This window comes from Nomascus leucogenys, chromosome X (genome assembly GCF_006542625.1).
Source record: "Nomascus leucogenys isolate Asia chromosome X, Asia_NLE_v1, whole genome shotgun sequence".
Taxonomy (NCBI): domain Eukaryota; kingdom Metazoa; phylum Chordata; class Mammalia; order Primates; family Hylobatidae; genus Nomascus; species Nomascus leucogenys.
This window is the reverse complement of record NC_044406.1, coordinates 139,597,929-139,617,285: the sequence shown is the minus strand read 5'-3', so window position 1 is coordinate 139,617,285 and position 19,357 is coordinate 139,597,929. Positions and strand designations below refer to the sequence as shown.

The following is a 19,357-nucleotide window of genomic DNA, read 5'->3' as shown; positions in this document are numbered from 1 at the left end:
GAAGGACAATGTTCAAGGCTCTGTGACAATATACTCTTGAGAAGACAATTCTGCCTTCCTATATGCAAGGATAATCAGCAACTGAAAATCTAAAAATAGTGATCTCCAGTTAAGCTATAATTAAATGCTTCATTTTACCTTCTTATTTTATTCAAATCGTGCTGTAAGTGCACTTAACCATATGCAGATGCAAAGTGACTCATATACAAATCTGTTATGGTCTTCCCAATATTTCTCACACTTAGTAATGGCCCTTGGGAAATTTCTAGAAGAAAACACTCTTATAAAACGATGCTTAACAGCTGCGCTCTGTCTCCAGAGAACAGAAAAAGGAAGTGAATCTAAAACCCAATGGAAGCAAGTGCAGAGTCATTCCAGATACCAACAGTTCATTTCTGATCTTTGATGTTGTGAGAAAGATCAGTGTTGGCTGGGCGCGGTGGCTCACGCCTGTAATCCCAGCACTTTGGGAGGCCGAGGCGGGCGGATCACGAGGTCAGGAGATCGAGACCATCCTGGCTAACACGGTGAAACCCCGTCTCTACTAAAAATACAAAATACAAAAAAATTAGCCGGGCATGGTGGCGGGCACCTGTAGTCCCAGCTACTTGGGAGGCTGAGGCAGGAGAATGGCGTGAACCCAGGAGGCGGAGCTTGCAGTGAGCCGAGATCGCACCACTGCACTCCAGCCTGGGCGACAGAGCCAGACTCTGCCTCAAAAAAAAAAAAAAAAGAGAAAGATCAGTGTTTCATAAACAACAAAGTTAAAAATCATTTGTTTGCCTAGGTTTATAATCACTGATCAATGGCTGTCTCTGTGTATTAGTAGGCAACATGACACAGCAGATTAAGAACCCAGAACACTGGCTGATAGTAGCTATGATCTGGGAACTGTCATATAAAAATGTTTAAAGGCTATCCCATCTTGTTCAATTGTGTTTTTTTAAACTTTAGTAATAAGACAGTTTCATATGACTTTGATTTACATTATTTCACTTGTGCCACATAACAGCCCAATATGGTAGTCAAACCCAGTATGATTTGACTTTGATTTTGCACATAAGTATATATGTTAATTTTTTTTTTTCTCTTTAAGGGCAAGTTCTGATCTGAATGTAGTGATTAAGGCCAGGGGCTGAAACACGGTTTTGCTTTACTGAAATACAAGTTTTGCCATATATCCTTCTTTAAATGTTTGTGAAATTATAGAAAAATTAGAAGAATAAACATAATTTTATTATATGGGATTTCTTCTCTATCACTTTTTCAAGCCCTTTGGTTTCAACAGTTTTGTAAGGCTTTTATAGTAGAATTCTAGACTCTTAAATCTCACATTAATTTTTTTGTTATGGTATTACAATACTTTTAAGTTTTTAGAACATTTTTACATCACGCAGTGAAATTGACTTTCTCTTGGTGTGCAGTTCTACGAGTTTGAACATATATAGAGATTTGTGTAACCACCACCATAATCAGAGTACACAACAGTTCCAAAATCCCTCATGCTACCTCTTTAGAGCCACATCCTCTCTTCACCTGTAACCCCAGCAACCATTGATCTGTTCTTCATGACTATGGCATTGTCCTTTCAAGAATGCCACAAAAATAGAATCATACGGTACCTTTTAAAACTGGCTTCTTTCACTCAGAATGGTTTTTTTGAAATTCATCCATTGTTACATGTATTAATAGCTCTTTCCATTTTATTGCTGAGCAGTGTTCAAGCATATGGATGTGTCATATCTTGTTTGTCCCCTCACCCATGGAATGACATTTGGATTTTTTTTCAAGTTTTTAGACAATTAGAACTGTTAGATGCTTTCTTTTACAGTTTTCGAAAAATATTTTTCTTGTGGTAAAGCTCTACTTTCTGTCTCTATGAACTTACCTATTCTAGGTACCTCATATTAAGTGGAGTCATACAATATTTGTCCTTTTGTGTTTGTCTTCTTTCATTTCGTCTAGTGTTTTCAAGATTCATCCATATTGTAGGATACAACAGAATTTCATTTCTTTTTAAGGCTGAGTAATATTTAACTGTATAGACCACATTTTGTTCATCCATTCATCTGCTAATGGGCATTTAGGGTTGTTCCTACCATTGTCTATTATGAATAATGCTGCTCTAAACATTGGCATACAAGTGTATGCTTGACTTCCTGCTTTCAATTTGTTTGTATATATATATATGTAGAAGTGGAATTTCTGGATCATATGGTAATTCTATGCTTAACTTTTTAAGGAACCACCAAACTTGTTTTCCACAGTGACTGCACCATTTTACATTACTGCCAGTAATGCACAAGGGTTCCAATTTCTCCACATCCTCACTAACACTTTTTATTTATCTTTTTTTTGGAGACAGAATCTCGCTCTGTTAACCAGGCTGGAGTGCAGTGGCGCAAGCTGGGCTCACTGCAACCTCCGCCTCCCAGATTCAAGCAATCCTCCTGCCTCAGTCTCCCGAGTAGCTGGAATTACAGGCGTGTACCACCATGCTCAGCTAATTTTTGCATTTTTAGTAAAGATGTGGTTTCGCCATGTTGGCAAGGCTGGTCTCAAACTCCTGACCTCATGTGATCTGCCTGCCTTGGACTCCCAAAGTTCTGGGATTACCGGCGTGAGCCATCACGCCCAACCTATTTATCATTTTTTATAATCAGTATCCTAATGGGTGTGAATTGGTATCTCATTTGTGGTTTTCATTTGCATTTCCCTAATGATTAACGAACATCTTTTTATGTACTTATTGGCCATTTATATATCTTCTTTGGAGAACTGTCTATTCAAGTCCTTTGCATGTTTTTAAGTTAGGTTGTTTCTTTTTTTGTTGTTGAGTTATAGGAATTTTTAAAATATATTCTGGATGTTAACCCCTTATCAGATACATGATTTCCAAATATTTTCTCTCATTCTGTGGATTGTCTTTTCACTCTCTTGATAGTGTCCTTTGATGCACAGAAGTTTTTTCTTTTGATGAAGTCAAAATTTTCTTTCCTTTTATTGCCTCACTTTTGGCATCATATCCATGAAATCATTGCCAAATCCAATGTTATGAAGATTCTCTCCTATGTTTTCTTCTGAAAGTTTTATAGTTTTAGCTCTTATGTTTAGATCTTTGATCTTTTTTGAGTTAATTTTTGTATGTGGTATAAAGTTAGAGTCCAACGTCATTCTTTTGCTTGTGGACATTCAGTTTTCCCAGCACCATTTGTTGGAAAGTCTAGACTACCCTTTCCATGTCGAATGGTCCTGGCACTCTCATTGAAAATCTCATTGAAAATCAGTATATGCAAGGGTTTATTTCTTGGTCTATATGTCTATCCTTATGCCAGTACCACACTGTTTTGATTAGTGTAGCTTTGTAGTAAGTTTTGAAATCAGAAAGTATGAATCTTCCAACTTTGTTCTTCTTTTTTATGATTGATTTGTCATTTAAGGGTCACTTAATGTTACATGTGAACTTTAAGGACAGAGTTTTTTATTTCTGCAAAAAAAGACCATTGGAATTCTGATGGGGAATGCTTTGAATCTGCAAACTGTTTTGCATAATATTATCATATTAACAGTATTAAGTCTTCCAATTCATGAACACAGGTATCTTTTCATTTACTTATGTCTCCTTTACCTTCTTTCTTATAGTTTTCAATGTATAAGTCTTTGCCTCCTTGGTTAAATTTATTCCTAAGTATTTTGTTCTTTTTGATGATATTGCAAACGAAAATTTTTTTTAAATTTCCTTTTGTGATTGTTCACTATTAGTGTATAGAAATGCAACTGGTTTTTGGGTATTGATATTATATCCTGCAACTTTGCTGAATTTGTTCATTTTAATTTATTATTAGTTTTTGTGTTTTTTTAGGGTTATCGATATATAAGGTTCTATTTTTATATAATTTTTAGGGTTTATATAATTTTTAGGGTTATCTATATATAAGGTTATATTATCAGCAAATAGAGATTACTTTACATCTCCCTTTCCAGTTTGGATGTCTTTTCTTTCTTTTTCTTGCCTAATTGCTTTGGCTAGAGCTCCCAATGCTTTGTTGAATAGAAGTAGCAAAAGTGGTCATGGTTGCCTTGTTTCTGATCTTAGTGGTATTTGACAGGTTTCTACGTGGATAGACGTCTTCATTTCTCTAGATCAGTGGTTCTCAGACAGTGGTGATTTTGACCCTCAAGGGATATTTGGCATGTCTTGAAACATTTTTGGTTGCCACAACTTGGAGTGGAGTAGGTAGTGCTAATGACATCTAATGGAAAAAAATCAGGGGGGCTGCTATACATCCTACAGTGCACAGGACAGCCCTCACAACAAAGAACTATCCAGCCCCAAATGTCATTAGTGCCACAGCTGAGAAATCCAGCTCCAGGATAAATACCTAGAAGTGGTGTTGCTGGGCCATCAAATGTATGTTTAACTGAGTCATCAATTGTTTATTTAACTTTGTAAGATATTGCTAAAATGTTTTCCATAATGGCTGTACCATTTTGTACTCCCACCAGCAACTTATGAGAGTTCCAGTTGCTCCACCTCCTTTGCCAGCATAGTTGGTATTACCAGATTTTTATTTTTTTATATTTTTTAATTTTCTTTTTTTTATTATACTTTTAAGTTTTAGGGTACATGTGCACAATGTGCAGGTTTGTTACATATGTATACATGTGCCATGTTGGTGTGCTGCACCCATTAACTTGTCATTTACATTAGATATATCTCCTAATGCTATCCCTCCCCCGTCCACCCACCACACAACAGGTCCCGGTGTGTGATGTTCCCCTTCCTGTGTCCAGGTGTTCTCATTGTTCAGTTCCCACCTATGAGGGAGAACATGCAGTGTTTGGTTTTTTGTCCTTGCGATAGTTTGCTCAGAGTGATGGTTTCCAGCTTCATCCATGTCCCTACAAAGGACATGAACTCATCCTTTTTTATGGCTGCATAGTATTCCATGGTGTATATGTGCCATATTTTCTTAATCCAGTCTATCAGTGTTGGACATTTGGGTTGGTTCCAAGTCTTTGCTATTGTGAATAGTGCCGCAATAAACATACATGTGCATGTGTCTTTATAGCAGCATGATTTATAATCCTTTGGGTATATACCCAGTACTGGGATGGCTGGGTCAAATGGTATTTCCAGTTCTAGATCCCTGAGGAATTGCCACACTGACTTCCACAATGGTTGAACTAGTTTACAGTCCCACCAACAGTGTAAAAGTGTTCCTATTTCTCCACATCCTCTCCAGTACCTGTTATTTCCTGATTTTTTAATGATCGCCGTTCTAACTGGTGTGAGATGGTATCTGATTGTGGTTTTGATTTGCATTTCTCTGATGACCAGTGATGATGAGCATTTTTTCATGTGTCTTTTGGCTGCATAAATGTCTTCTTTTGAGAAGTGTCTGATCATGTCCTTCACCCACTTTTTGATGGGGTTGTTTGATTTTTTCTTGTAAATTTGTTTGAGTTCTTTGTAGATTCTGGATATTAGCCCTTTGTCAGATGAGTAGATTGCAAAACTTTTCTCCCATTCTGTAGGTTGCCTGTTCACTCTGATGGTAGTTTCTTTTGCTGTGCAGAAGCTCTTTAGTTTAATTAGATCCCATTTGTCAATTTTGGCTTTTGTTGCCATTGCTTTTGGTGTTTTAGACATGAAGTTCTTGCCCATGCCTATGCCCTGAATGGTATTGCCTAGGTTTTCTTCTAGGGTTTTTACGGTTTTAGATCTAACATTTAAGTCTTTAATCCATCTTGAATTAATTTTTGTATAAGGTGTAAGGAAGGGATCCAGTTTCAGCTTTCTACATATGGCTAGCCAGTTTTCCCAGCACCATTTATTAAATAGGGAATCCTTTCCCCATTTCTTGTTTTTGTCAGATTTGTCAAAGATCAGATAATTGTAGATGTGTGGCATTATTTCTGAGGGCTCTGTTCTGTTCCATTGGTCTATATCTCTGTTTTGGTACCAGTACCATGCTGTTTTGGTTACTGTAGCCTTGTAGTATAGTTTGAAGTCAGGTAGCATGATGCCTCCAGCTTTGTTCTTTTGGCTTAGGATTGACTTGGCAATGTGGGCTCTTTTTTGGTTCCATATGAACTTTAAAGTAGTTTTTTCCAATTCTGTGAAGAAAGTCATTGGTAGCTTGATGGGGATGGCATTGAATCTATAAATTACCTTGGGCAGTATGGCCATTTTCATATTGATTCTTCCTATCCTTGAGCATGGAATATTCTTCCATTTGTTTGTATCCTCTTTTATTTCGTTGAGCAGTGGTTTGTAGTTCTCCTCGAAGAGGTCCTTCACATCCCTTGTAAGTTGGATTCCTAGGTATTTTATTCTCTTTGAAGCAATTGTGAATGGGAGTTCACTCATGATTTGGCTCTCTGTTTGTCTGTTACTGGTGTATAAAAATGCTTGTGATTTTTGCACATTGATTTTGTATCCTGAGACTTTGCTGAAGTTGCTTATCAGCTTAAGGAGATTTTGGGCTGAGATGATGGTGTTTTCTAGATATACAATCATGTCATCTGCAAACAGGGACAATTTGACTTCCTCTTTTCCTAATTGAATACCCTTTATTTCTTTCTCTTGCCTGATTGTCCTGGCCAGAACTTCCAACACTATGTTGAATAGGAGTGGTGAGAGAGGGCATCCCTGTCTTGTGCCAGGTTTCAAATGGAATGCTTCCAGTTTTTGCCCATTCAGTATGATATTGGCTGTGGGTTTGTCATAGATAGCTCTTATTATTTTGAGATACGTCCCATCAATACCTAATTTATTGAGAGTTTTTAGCATGAAGAGCTGTTGAATTTTGTCAAAGGCCTTTTCTGCATCTATTGAGATAATCATGTGGTTTTTGTCATTGGTTCTGTTTATATGCTGGATTACGTTTATTGATTTGTGTGTGTTGAACCAGCCTTGCATCCCAGGGATGAAGCCCACTTGATCATGGTGGATAAGCTTTTTGATGTGTTGCTGGATTTGGTTTGCCAGTATTTTATTGAGGATTTTTGCATCGATGTTCATCGGGGATATTGGTCTAAAATTCTCTTTTTTTGTTGTGTCTCTGCCAGGCTTTGGTATCAGGATGATGCTGGCCTCATAAAATGAGTTAGGGAGGATTCCCTCTTTTTCTATTAATTGGAATAGTTTCAAAAGGAATGGTACCAGCTCCTCCTTGTACCTCTGGTATTACCAGATTTTTAAATTTTCTACCTTCTAATGGATGTACATTGGTATCTCAGTGTGGCTCTAACATGTACTTTCCTAATGGTAAATTATGTTGGACATATTTTGGTGGAGTATCTGTTCAATCTTTTTGCCAATTTTTAAATCAGGTTGTTTGTTTTCTTCCATTGAGTTTTGAGAGTTCTTTATATATTCTGTGTACAAGTCCTCCAAAGGGGCCAGGCACGGTGGCTCACGCCTGTAATCCCAGCACTTTGGGAGGCTGAGGCGGGAGGATGATCTGAGGGCAAGAGTTCGAGAGCAGCCTGGCCAACATGGTGAAACCCTGTCTCTACCAAAAATACAAAAATTAGCTGGGCGTGGTAGCACGTGCCTGTAGTCCTAGCTACTCGGGAGGCAGAGGCAGGAGAATCACTTGAACCCGGGAGGCAGAGGTTGCAGTGAGCCAAGATCATGCCACTGCACTCCATCCTGGGTGACAGAGTAAGACTCTGTCTCAAAAAAAAAACAAAAACAAAACAAAAAAGCCCCAAGTCCTCCAATGGATATATAGTTTGCAAATATTTTCTCCATATCTGGAGCTTGTCTTTCCATTCTCTTCTGTCTTTTGCAGAGCAAACATTTAAAAATTTAATTAAGTCCAATTTATTGCTTTTGTTTCCTTAATGGATTGTTATGTCTAAGAACTCTGCCTAACCTTCGTTCATTAGAATTTTCACCTTTATTTCCTTCTAAAAGGATCACGAGGTCGGGAGATCGAGACCATGCTGGGTAACATGGTGAAACCCCGTCTCTACTAAAAATACAAAAAATTAGCTGGGCGTGTTGGCGGGCGCCTGTAGTCCCAGCTACTCGGGAGGCTGAGGCAGGAGAATGGCGTGAACCCGGGAGGCGGAGCTTGCAGTGAGCCGAGATCGCGCCACTGCACTCCAGCCTGGGGGACAGAGAAAGACTCCGTCTCGAAAAAAAAAAAAAAAGAATTATGGTTTTACATTTAGGTCTATGATACATTTTAAGTTAATTTTTGTATGAGATGTGAGGTGAAGTCGAAGCTGACATTTTGCATATGGATGTCCAAATGTTTCAGTACCATTTATGGAAAATATGATCCTTTCTTCATTGAATTTTCTTTGCACCTCTGTAATAAATCAGTTGGGCATATTTGTGTAGATTTTCTATTCTGTTCCATTGTCTGTTTCTTTGCCTATGCCATACAGTCTTGATTATTGTAGCTTTGGAGTAAATTTTAAAATCAAGAAGTGTATTTTCTGTAACTTCATTCTGGTTTTTAAAACTTGTTTTTGTTATTCTGCTTCCTTTGCCTTTCCATGTATAATTAGAATCAGATGTTCATCTACAAAAATATCCTGCTAAGACTTTTTTTTTTTTTTTTTTTGAGACAGAGTCTTGCTCTGTCACCCAGGCTGGAGTACAGTGGCGCCATCTCGGCTCACTGCAAGCTCCGCCCCCCAGATTCACGCCATTCTCCTGCCTCAGCCTCCCGAGTAGCTGGAACTACAGGTGCCCGCCACCATGCCCAGCTAATTTTTTGTATTTTTTTTAGTAGAGACGGGGTTTCACCATGTTAGCCAGGATGGTCTCCATCTCCTGACCTCGTGATCTGCCTGCCTCAGCCTCCCAAAGTGCTGGGATTACAGGCGTGAGCCACCACGCCCTGCCTAACACTTTTTATTTTTATTGGAATTGCATTAAATCTATACATACATTTGAGAATTGAGTCTTTACTATTCTGAATCTTCCAATTACTGAGCACAGTATATCTCTCCATGTATTCAGACTGGTGTTTTGTTTTGTTTTGTTTTGTTTTGTTTTGTTTTGTTTTGTTTTTTGAGACAGAGTCTTGCTCTGTCACCCAGGTTGGAGTGCAGTGGCACAATGTCGACTCACTGCAACCTCCGCCTCTCGGGTTCAAGTGATTGTCATGTCTTAGCCACCCGAGTAGCTGGGATTACAGGCACACGCCACCACGCCTGGCTAACTTTTTTGTATTTTTAGTAGAGACAGGGATTCACCATGTTGGCCAGGCTGGTCTCGAACCCCTGACCTCAAGTGATCCGTTTGCCTCATCCTCCCAAAGTGCTGGGATTACAGGCATGAGCCATCGTGCCTGGCTCATTTATTCAGATTTTCTTTGATTTTTTTCGCCTCATAATTTTGTAATTTTTACATAGATCTTATGCATGTCCTATTAGATTTATATCTAAGTATTTCATTTTTGGAGCTATTATAAATGGTATTTTTAAAATTTCAGCTTCCAGTGACCCATTGGTGGTATATAGAAATATGATTGGCTGAGTTCAGTGGCTCACACCTGTAATCTCAGGACTTTGCGGAGGCTGATGTGGGAGAATGGCTTGAGCCCAAGAGTCCAAGACCAGCCTGGGCAACAAAGGGAGACCCTGTCTCTACAAAAATGTTATTAAAAATTAACCATGCATAGTAGCTGTGCCTATAGTCCCAGCTAATCAGGAGGCTGAGACAGGAAGATCCCTTGAGCCCAAGAGTTTGAGGTTGCTTAATTAACTTATTAATTATAGGAGGTTTTTATTTTCTTCAGATTTCTTGGGATTTTTTTTTTTTTGGTAGAGACAGGGTCTTACTATGTTGCCCAGGCTGGTCTTGAACTTCTGAGCTCAAACCATCCTCCCACCTCAGCCTCCTAAAATGCTGGGATTATAGGCATGAGCCACTGTGCCAGGCTTTAAGCCAGTCTTGTATTCTCTAGATAAACCCCATTTGGTCATGGTGTATTATTTCCTTGTATATATTGCTTCATTTCATCTGCTAATATTTTGTTGAGGATTTTCATGTCTGTGTTCCTAATGGGTGTTGATCTTTAGGTTTTTGTAGTGTCTTTGTGTGGTTTTGGTATTAAGGTCGTGCCAGGCTCCTCAGGAAGTGTTCTCTCCTCTTCTAGTTTCTGGAACAGATCCTGTAGAATTAGTTTTGTTTATTCTTTAAATTTTTGGTATAATTCACCAGTGAAACCCTCTGGGTGAATTCAATTTCTTTAATACAGGATCATTATCTGTTTGATCTCAGGTGAATTATGGTTATTTCCTAGGAGTTTTCTAGTTTTACCTTCACATTTGGATTATGCCACCTTGAATTAACTTGTGTGTGCTGTGAGATAGGGGTCAAGACTCATTTTTCCCCATATGTTTATCTAATTGGTTGGCACCATTTATGTAAAATGACTATCATTTACTGACTATTCAGCAGTGCCATCTTTGCCATAAATCAAATATCCATATATGTACGAGTTTTTTATGGACTCTTAATTCTATTTTGTTGGTTTCCCTGTCTATCTTTGAACAATACAAACTGCCTTAGTTGCTGTAGCTTTATAAGACTCAATATCAAGGAAAGTAAGTCCTCCTGCTTTGTTTACCTTCCTCTAGGTTTTTTTCGGTTTTTTTCTTTGACTTTTCTACTCCCATAAAAATTTTAGAAACAATTTTTTAATTTCTACCAAAAAAGGAAAAAAAATATTGTTCTTGGCAGGAAGGGTGGTCAAAATTACTTTATTCAACATTACTGGAGGTGAAACTACATTTATTCTATTTTTAAAATTTGATGGAACACCTTGGTAGGCAAGATAGCATGAAAAACACCTCTTATTATAAATATGATACATTTTTAAATCTAAAACTCAGCTGACAAGAAGGGAAGGGAAAAGAAATCTCTGGGGCCAAAAATATTGAGAAACGGCAACCCCCCAAATTAATAAGAATTACAAATAATAGAATCAAATATGGAAGTAGGCAGTTTTTGGAAACACTGGATTTTGAATATAAAATAAGTAGTTTTACTATATTTAAAGAAATAAATGAGAAATTGAAAGTTGGATTAAGTAATGAGATACTACTAAAAATGGCCAAGTAGAATGTAAAAGACCATTTACAATTTGTAGAAATAAAAACAAGAATGAAATTAGAAACTCAATGGATGAGATAAACAGACTAAGCACAAAGAGTGATTTAGTGAGCTGGAAGATAATTTATGAATAAGTTACTAATAAATCAGAACAAGGAGTTAAAAACATGGAGAATATGAAAGAAATTTGAGACATGGAAGATAGAATAAGAAGGTCAAATATTTGTATAGTCAGAGTTGTTGAAGGAGATTATAGAAAAATAGGAGAGAAGCAATATGTCAAGGGATAATGCTAGAGGTACCATTCCTCCACAAGCCCAAAGACTGACAAGCAGGTTAGTAGAATAAAATGTTAGTGGAGTATACATGGTGAGTATATTTTCTTTAATTTGGCTGATTGCTGGAAAAATTTTATAATAATAAGTTTAGAAAAACCCTACAAAAGTGAAATGGATAAAGGCAAAAACACAAACTAACAAAATAAACAACAAAATCAGAGAGGATCAATACAGCTGTAATAGGCTCTTTAAAAAGACTAAAATTTAACAAAACTAATACAAAAGATATGAATACAAATAAGTAATATTAAGAACGAAAAACAGATAATAATCACAAATACATGAGAGATTACCTAAGAGAATTTTGTGAACAACTCTGTACCAATAAATTTGAAAACTTTTGTGATAGGCAAATTCTCTGGATTAAAAAAAAATCAGAAATTGACTCAAGTAGAATTAGAAAACCTGAATGTTTATGTACCTATTAAAGACACTGAATCAGTAGGAAAATTTGTACTACAAAGGATCATAAGGCCCAAAAAACTTTACAGATAGTTTCTACCAAAAAGAAGAGATAAGTGCAATCTTATATAAACACCTACCAGGAATGGGAGAAGAGAATATTACCCACCTTACTTTATGAGGCTAAAATAATTTGATAAAACAAATAGCAATTACATAAGTAGAAAGCGGTAGGCCAATGTTACTGGTGGATGCAGATTTTAAAATCCCAAAGAAGAATATGTCTAACCAAATACTCGTACACAAATATTCATAGAAGCATTTTTTCATAATAGCCAGAAAGGGAAAACAACTCAAATGATCATCGACTGATGAATGTGTGAATAAAATGTAGTATAGTATATAATAAAATGTAGTATAATATTCCATTGTATTATGCAGCCATAAAAAGAAATAAAGTGCTGACACATGAACCTCAGATGGAAGATTGACCACAAGCTTCCAATTTCTCTCCATCCCCAAACACCCTCTAAAATAACAGTAAAGAAATCTGTTAAAGGCATAAACCCACAAAGATATGAAGAATTGGAGAAGAAAATAGCAGTAACATATTGGAAACTGGAATGCAGATAGATATGTAGTAAATGACTTACAAGACCCCTCCCCCCCGCAAAAAAATTAAATCTTAAATGTGGTGGAAGGAAGGCAAGAAGCAACTTGACTTATACTGCAGACTACCCAAAGAGTTCAGGAATTGTCCACAGTAGGTAGTTCTGAAGTAGGGTTGAAGGGAAAGTAAAGGAAGCAGTAATGGTCAAAGGCATCAGGTAAATTCCAAGATCCCTTCCCTCACTCCGTGGAGGTGAAACACTGTGACTTTCCAACCCCCATCTCATAGAAAAGTTGAAATTCAGTCTCTCTGGAGAGAGTAAAACAAAAGGTCTCTGCACTGGGGGATACTAGACATATTTGACCACGAATACTATACTAACAACAAGGTGATTAAGTAAATAGGCATAATGGATATGAAAACCATTCTCAAGCCCTTTTCCAGAAGATTGACAACCAGACCTTTACAATTGAGTTTGGAGATTAGAAAATATTTCTCTGGGCTATTTGAGCAGCCCAAGTGGCAAAATGTAGTTCATAATATTGGGGGTTACTCAAGATAACCACCCAATGGGATCACCCTGCAGAAAACTCCAGAGTTGACAAACACCATCCATGTACACAAAGCTTCACGTTAGCTTTTTGGTCTTTCACTCACAAGTATAAGCAATAGTCAGTGATTTCATGTGACATTTCAGGAGAACTCTAGCATGAAAGATTGAAATCAAAACAGATTGGATGAAATAAGAACTATGCCAGAAGGAAAAGCCTTTTTGTTTATTTATTATGTATTATTTTATTTTTTTGTGACATGGAGTCTCACTCTGTCACCCAGGCTGGAATGCAGTGGTGCGATCTCAGCTCACTGCAACCTCTGCCTCCCGGGTTCAAGCGATTCTCCTGCCTCAGCCTCCCAAGTAGCTGGGACTACAGGCATGCGCCACCATGCCTGGCTGATTTTTGTATTTTTAGTAGAGACAGAGTTTCACCATGTTGGCCAGGCTGGTCTTGAACTCCTGACCTCAAATGATCCGCTTGCCTCGGCCTCCCAAAGTGCTGGGATTAAAGGCGTGAGCCACTGCGCCTGGCTAGGAAAAGCCTTTTTAAAACTCTATTATTACCAATATTCTCAGAGAGATGAGCTATTACAACCATAAACCCGGAATATCTATTAAGTCAACCAAGCACATTAACAGATTAAAGGAGAAAAATGATATATTATCTTACTAGATGCAGAAAAAGCATTTGATAGAACTCAACATCTATTAATGAAAAAATCTATTAGTAAACAAGGAATAGAGGAATTTTCTTTAACCTCATAACAAATGAAAAATGAATCTTACAGAACCTATAGTAGATATCATACTCATCTCCTAAAGAAACAAAATGAATAAGAATTGGAAAGGAAGGAAGAAGACAAAGAGTGATTATTCATAGATGAAGCGATAACTCAAAATAATCTGCTTATATGAGTGATAACTCAAAATAATCTACTTAGAAATAATTAGAATTACTAAGTTAGTAAAATAAATAATTACAATTAATAAAAGATATCAGGATTGATGGATATAAAATCAATACACACAATCCAGTTCGATGTCTAGATAATGGTAACAAACAGAAAAAAAGAATTTAAACAAAACTTACCATTTACAGTAACAACAAACTCTAGGTATTTAGGGATAAATCTAACAAAAAATATTGTGGAAAAAATTATTAAAACTTATTGAAAGACATTAAGGAGAATGAAATAAGTGGAAAGTAGACCATGTTCCTGAATAGGAAGACTCAAATACTAAAGACATTATCTTACCAATTCCCTAACAGAGATTTTTGAGGAACTTTGAAGCTGATTCTAAAAGGGTCAAGATCACGCAAGACATTCTGGGGGAAACCAGGTTATCCACGTTGAGTGAAAACAACAACAAAAATGGAATGAATTTTATTTCTATTGCACCACCATATACAATCTTAAAATCCGTTCAAGTGAGATTATTGCTTAAACATGAAGCAAATTATTGCAAAACTTTATAATTTCAGGAAAAATATAGAGAAATAAATTATGACCTCAGCATAGGGAAGGATTCCTTAAACATACTGTAAGCCATACAGGAAAAGATCAACATATTACATTAAAAGTATTTCTTAGTCAAAGGAAATACCATAAAAAGAAATGGAAAGACAAGAAGCTAGACTGTGATGAGCTGTCTGCAACATACATGATAGCAAATGATTACTCTCCAGGGCAGAGGAAAAGGTACTAAGGGTAAGTAAGAAAAATATACAAATAATTCAATACAAAAATTAACCAGAAACAAGGCAAAAAAAAAACCCAAAAAACAAAACAAGCCCAAACAGGCAATTCACAGAGGAGAAATAAACAAATGACCTTTCAACATATGAACAGGTGCTCATACTAATAAATAATCAGGGGAATGGAAAATCAAACCACAGTAAGATACCATTTTACCTGTCTCAGGTAGGAAAAATGTTAAAAAGTCTGACAATACCAAGTGTTGGCCAGGATGGGAAGCAATAGAAGTTCTTATACACTCCTGGTACACGTGTAGATTGGTTCACTCTGGAAAATAGTTTGGTGATATTTAGTTAAGTTGAAGATGCTCATATCCTATAACCCAGTGATTCTATTCCCAAGTAAATGCCCTAGAATTTCTCCCACAGGTGCATGAATGTCCATGGCAGCATTGCTTACAATAGCCCCCAAACTGGGAGCAACCCAAATATCCTTTGATGGCAGAATGATTAAACAAGTCATGCAATGGAATATCTGACCCAGTGCAAAGAAGTGAAATAGGGCTAATGCTTAGACACAAGTGAATGTGGAGTACCTAATATTGAACACAAAACTGAAGCCACCCAAAATGCAGACAATGTGATTCTGTTGACATGACATTCAAAAACAGGCAAAATGAAATAGTCTGTTATTTAAGGATACTTGCATACTCATAAAACTATATTTAAAAGTAAAAGGAGTGGTAAGCACAAAATTCAAGATAGTGCTTTACCTCTTGGGAGGAGAAGGAAAGATGGTAGAGGGGAAACAGCTTCAAAGATATGGATTGGTAGCATTTCACTTCTGAAGCTGGGCCCTGATTTTCATCTGTGTTATAACTGTTTGTATTGTGCAAACTACATTTAAGTGCATTTGGGATGCCTTCACGAGAACTTTAATAAGTATAGTTGATCTTGTCAGGGTTTAATCTCTGAAGTATCACAGGCCTATCAGATTCATGAAGCAAATTCCTTTTTGAGTGAATTTTGGCAAACTGTTCCCATGGTGAATAATGGTATTGTTTCATTGTGAAGGCCCCATTGGCTATATTCTGTTTGAAATTACAGTTCTCACTCAGATCTGCAGGCTGATTGACTCAGGTGTCATCAGACTATTCTGTTACGATCTGACAGCAGCTGCTTGGGTGAAGCCACAACTTGCCCTCCTTCCCTTGAGCAACCCAGATAGACATCATTAACCCGACTCCTGTGATGTTGGTTCCTAGGAGGAGCACCGAACAGCCAGTTCCCTGAGCAGTGGTGCTCTTATGTGGACAAAGAAATTCAGCCTAGATTACTTGGCCCTGGACTTCAATTCAGCATCACCAACTCCCATGCAGGTAGGAAGGGCTTTGCATCTAAGAATTCCCGGGTGATTCCATTTCTGCCTAGACTTTTCTGATTATCAAACCATGCATATTCTCCTTAGAAAGTGTTAAAAATGCAGACATGTATAATGAAGAATATTAAAATCAGCCCTCATCCCGCCTCCCAGAGAGAATGAAATCTTGGTGTATTTCCTTCGAGGGTGTGTTCTTTGTGTGTATATGTATAAATAAATGTGATATTCACACTTCAAAATTTGGACCAAAAAGTTTATAGAAAAATATCTCGAACAGAAATGAGGGTGGGGTAGAGGACCCTCCAGGTATAAGAACATCCTGTTTAGGGAACAAGTAATAGCCTAGTTTGGTTAGATTTGAGGGAGCAATGGAAAGAACTGTAAGTTGGAAGTGGAACCCCTCAGTAAGGGGCCTTGAAGGCTAAGTTGGGCAGCTACCCCTTTGGGTAGAATTCTCATCTGAAAAATAGGAATCAGAAATGACAACACTTATGTCAGGGGCTATTGTGAGGATTAATTGAGTTAATATATGTAAGTTATCATATCTGTGAACTAGTATCACCCACTGTACAGCGTAAGGAATGACTGCATGGGAAACAATGGAGGACTTTCCTGCTCTTCTGCTGAGGTAACTCCTACTTGTTTTCTACGTTTAATATCATTCCAAAAACCTGATATGAGACTGGAGAAAAGCTGGTAAGAAGGGTGGGAGCAATAAGTATAAAAGGAGCATTAGTCAGTTTTGGTAGACTATGCACTCAAAACAACCCCGAAATCTCATCTGCTTTCAACACAAAGGCTCTTTTATTGCAGGCCAGAGCCTTTGTGTTCCAGGTCATCTCCAGTCCAGGGCCGAGGCAAGAGAAGCAGCCCCCGTCTGAAGTGTGCTGGCCTCCTAGCAGGGGAAAAAGAGAGATTGCAGAATCACAGAATACCTCTTTCTCCTTAGGACTGGAACATGTCACTTCCTTTTTGTTATAATTGTTTTGTTTTCTCGAGACAAGATCTCACTCTGTCACTCAGGCTGGAGTGCAGTGGCATGGTCATAGCTCACTGAGTGACAGAGTGAGATCTCCTGGGCTCAAGGTATCCTCCCATCTCAGCCTCCCAAGTAGCTGGTACTACAGTTGCACACCATCACCCACAGCTGTTTTTTATTTTTTAATAAAAAATGATCTTGATCTCCTGGGCTCAGGTGATCCTCCTGCCTTGGCCTCTGTGTTAGTCCATTCTCACACTGCTATGAAGGAATACCTGAGACTGGGTAATTTATAAAGGAAAGAGGTTTAATTGACTCACAGTTCAGCGTGGCTGGGGAAGCCTCAAGAAACTTACAATCATGGTGGAAGGGGTAGCAAACACGTCCTTTTTCACATGGCGGCAGGAAAGAGAAGTGCAGAGTGAAGTGGCGAAAGCCCCTTATAAAACCATCAGATCTCTTGAGAACTTACTATCATGAGAACAGCATGAGGGTAACTATCCCCATGATTCAATTACCTCCCACAAGGTCCTTCCCAGGGCACATGGGGATTATGGGAACTACAATTCAAGATGCGATTTGAGTAGGGGCACAGCCAAACCACATTCCAGCCTCTCAAAGTGCTGGGATTACAGGCACGTGCCACCATGCCAGGCCATGTCACTTCCACTTACATTATATTGGTCAAAGCAAGTCAAGTGGCTAGAGCAAAGCTGAGGGAAGCAGAAGCACGTGCGTGCACACACAGAAGCACACATACAAAGTATAAAGCTTCCACACAGAGGAAAAGGCAACAAATATTTAACAATGTAATTTAATACAAAAGGGTAAACATTTTTCTGACATTTTAAGTTAGATGTAATAAAAACCTTTTTGTTCTCCTCCTTCAGAAACTTCTCCTTTCAGAAGAACAAAGAGTAGACTATGTCCAAGTGGATGAGCAGAAGACACAGGCTCTCCAGAGCACAAAACAGGAGTGGACAGATGAAAGGCAATCCAAAGTATGAGAGGTGCGGGCTTGCGCCATGTGTGAAACAGGGAAGCTTGGGGCTCAGTTTGAGTTTTTTCTTTTTTTTTTTTTTGTCCACTAAAAACACACTGATGGTCAACACAGGTCAAAATCAAGAGAGAATGTGTAGTTTTCAAGGTCTTGGCCAGAACCTTTAGGAAAGAAGACCTGTTTATACATTGAAGGAAGAAAAGAAGGAAGCAATTGCCTTCCAGAGGGGGCTCTGAGAGAATCTAGCCTCCCCTCTGTCCTATTGGAGCAAAGATTGGAGTGAGTGTTGCCACCAACAGGATTTTATCGTTTGACTCCAATACCTGAAATTCTGACCTCTCTCCTGTGCTTCAATGAGAATGATAAATTATCCTAGCAAAGGGGCCTCTGGAGACCATCTCGTTCCAGCCTCTGAAGACAGTTGAGGAGATCAAGCCCAGCGATGGTGGCATCATTTCAATACCCAAAGAAAGACAAGTGACAGGGGCAATGGATCTCAGGCTCTGAGATAAGTATATCAGATGACACTGGTGGCTCTAAGGATATTGCAATTAAGCAGCTACCTGTAGCCAGGTATTCTGCTGCTCTTGGCCTTTCCCCACGCATCGTCTCATGTCTTCTCCGAAAGACCTTGGAAGATAGGCCTGGAAGAGACTGTTGATGCCACTTTGAAGAAAAGAACACTGAGAACTAGAGGAGGGAATGCTTTGCCCAACATTACTCACAAAGCCAAGACCCAGAGTCCGGCTTAGAGAATAGAGCTGTCCAGGCTGCCAATTGCAAGCTCATTCCTCTACCTCATACTTCCTCTGAGGATTTTGACAAAATGGATTAATTGGGTGAGCCTTGGAGACATGTGGGAAACACCTGCAGACATAAAATGAGTAATCATCCTGTCTCCCTTTCAATAGGGATCTGAACAGGTGTCTTGATACTTGAAAGGTGTGCATGTCAAGTGAGGGTTTCTTTCTGTGATGTTCAACTGGAACTCTCTCATCAGTAGTTACAATTAGAAATACCTACTGATGGTCGGTCTGAAGGCCATTCTCATGGTCACCTATACAGTGTGTTTCCCTGTGAGCTGGCTAATGCTAGCAGAGGAATTTTTACTGCCTTGGGGAAAGCATAGGTTGTCCCTGGTTATCCTATGATGGGCCCAAGCTTTGGAGTGATAGAGAAAAATGACCAGGAAAAAAACTATGAATTCCATTCTTAGATTTCCCAGCCGATTGCTCCCTTCTGCTTGAGAAGTGTCTAGGTACTGAGAGTACAAACACTCCCACTTTATAATGAGGGCGTCATGTCACCC

At 38.3% G+C, this 19,357-nt stretch overlaps 1 protein-coding gene across 3 annotated transcripts in view; it reads left to right on the top strand.

Annotated features, from left to right (window-relative positions):
• Positions 1–18,155, top strand: part of GAB3 (GRB2 associated binding protein 3) — a 69,308-nt gene extending 51,153 nt beyond the window's left edge. For 2 of the 3 annotated variants that reach the window (XM_003279323.3, XM_012498791.2), the window contains exons 9-11: positions 15,954–16,067; positions 17,739–17,741; positions 17,939–18,155. In XM_003279323.3, coding sequence (XP_003279371.1) covers positions 15,954–16,067; positions 17,739–17,741; positions 17,939–18,055 — 234 coding nt within the window. In that variant the 3' untranslated portion in view covers positions 18,056–18,155. The remainder of the gene's footprint in view (positions 1–15,953; positions 16,068–17,738; positions 17,742–17,938) is intronic. The other variant, XM_003279322.3, reaches the window with a different exon arrangement.
• Positions 18,156–19,357: the final 1,202 nt, after the last annotated feature.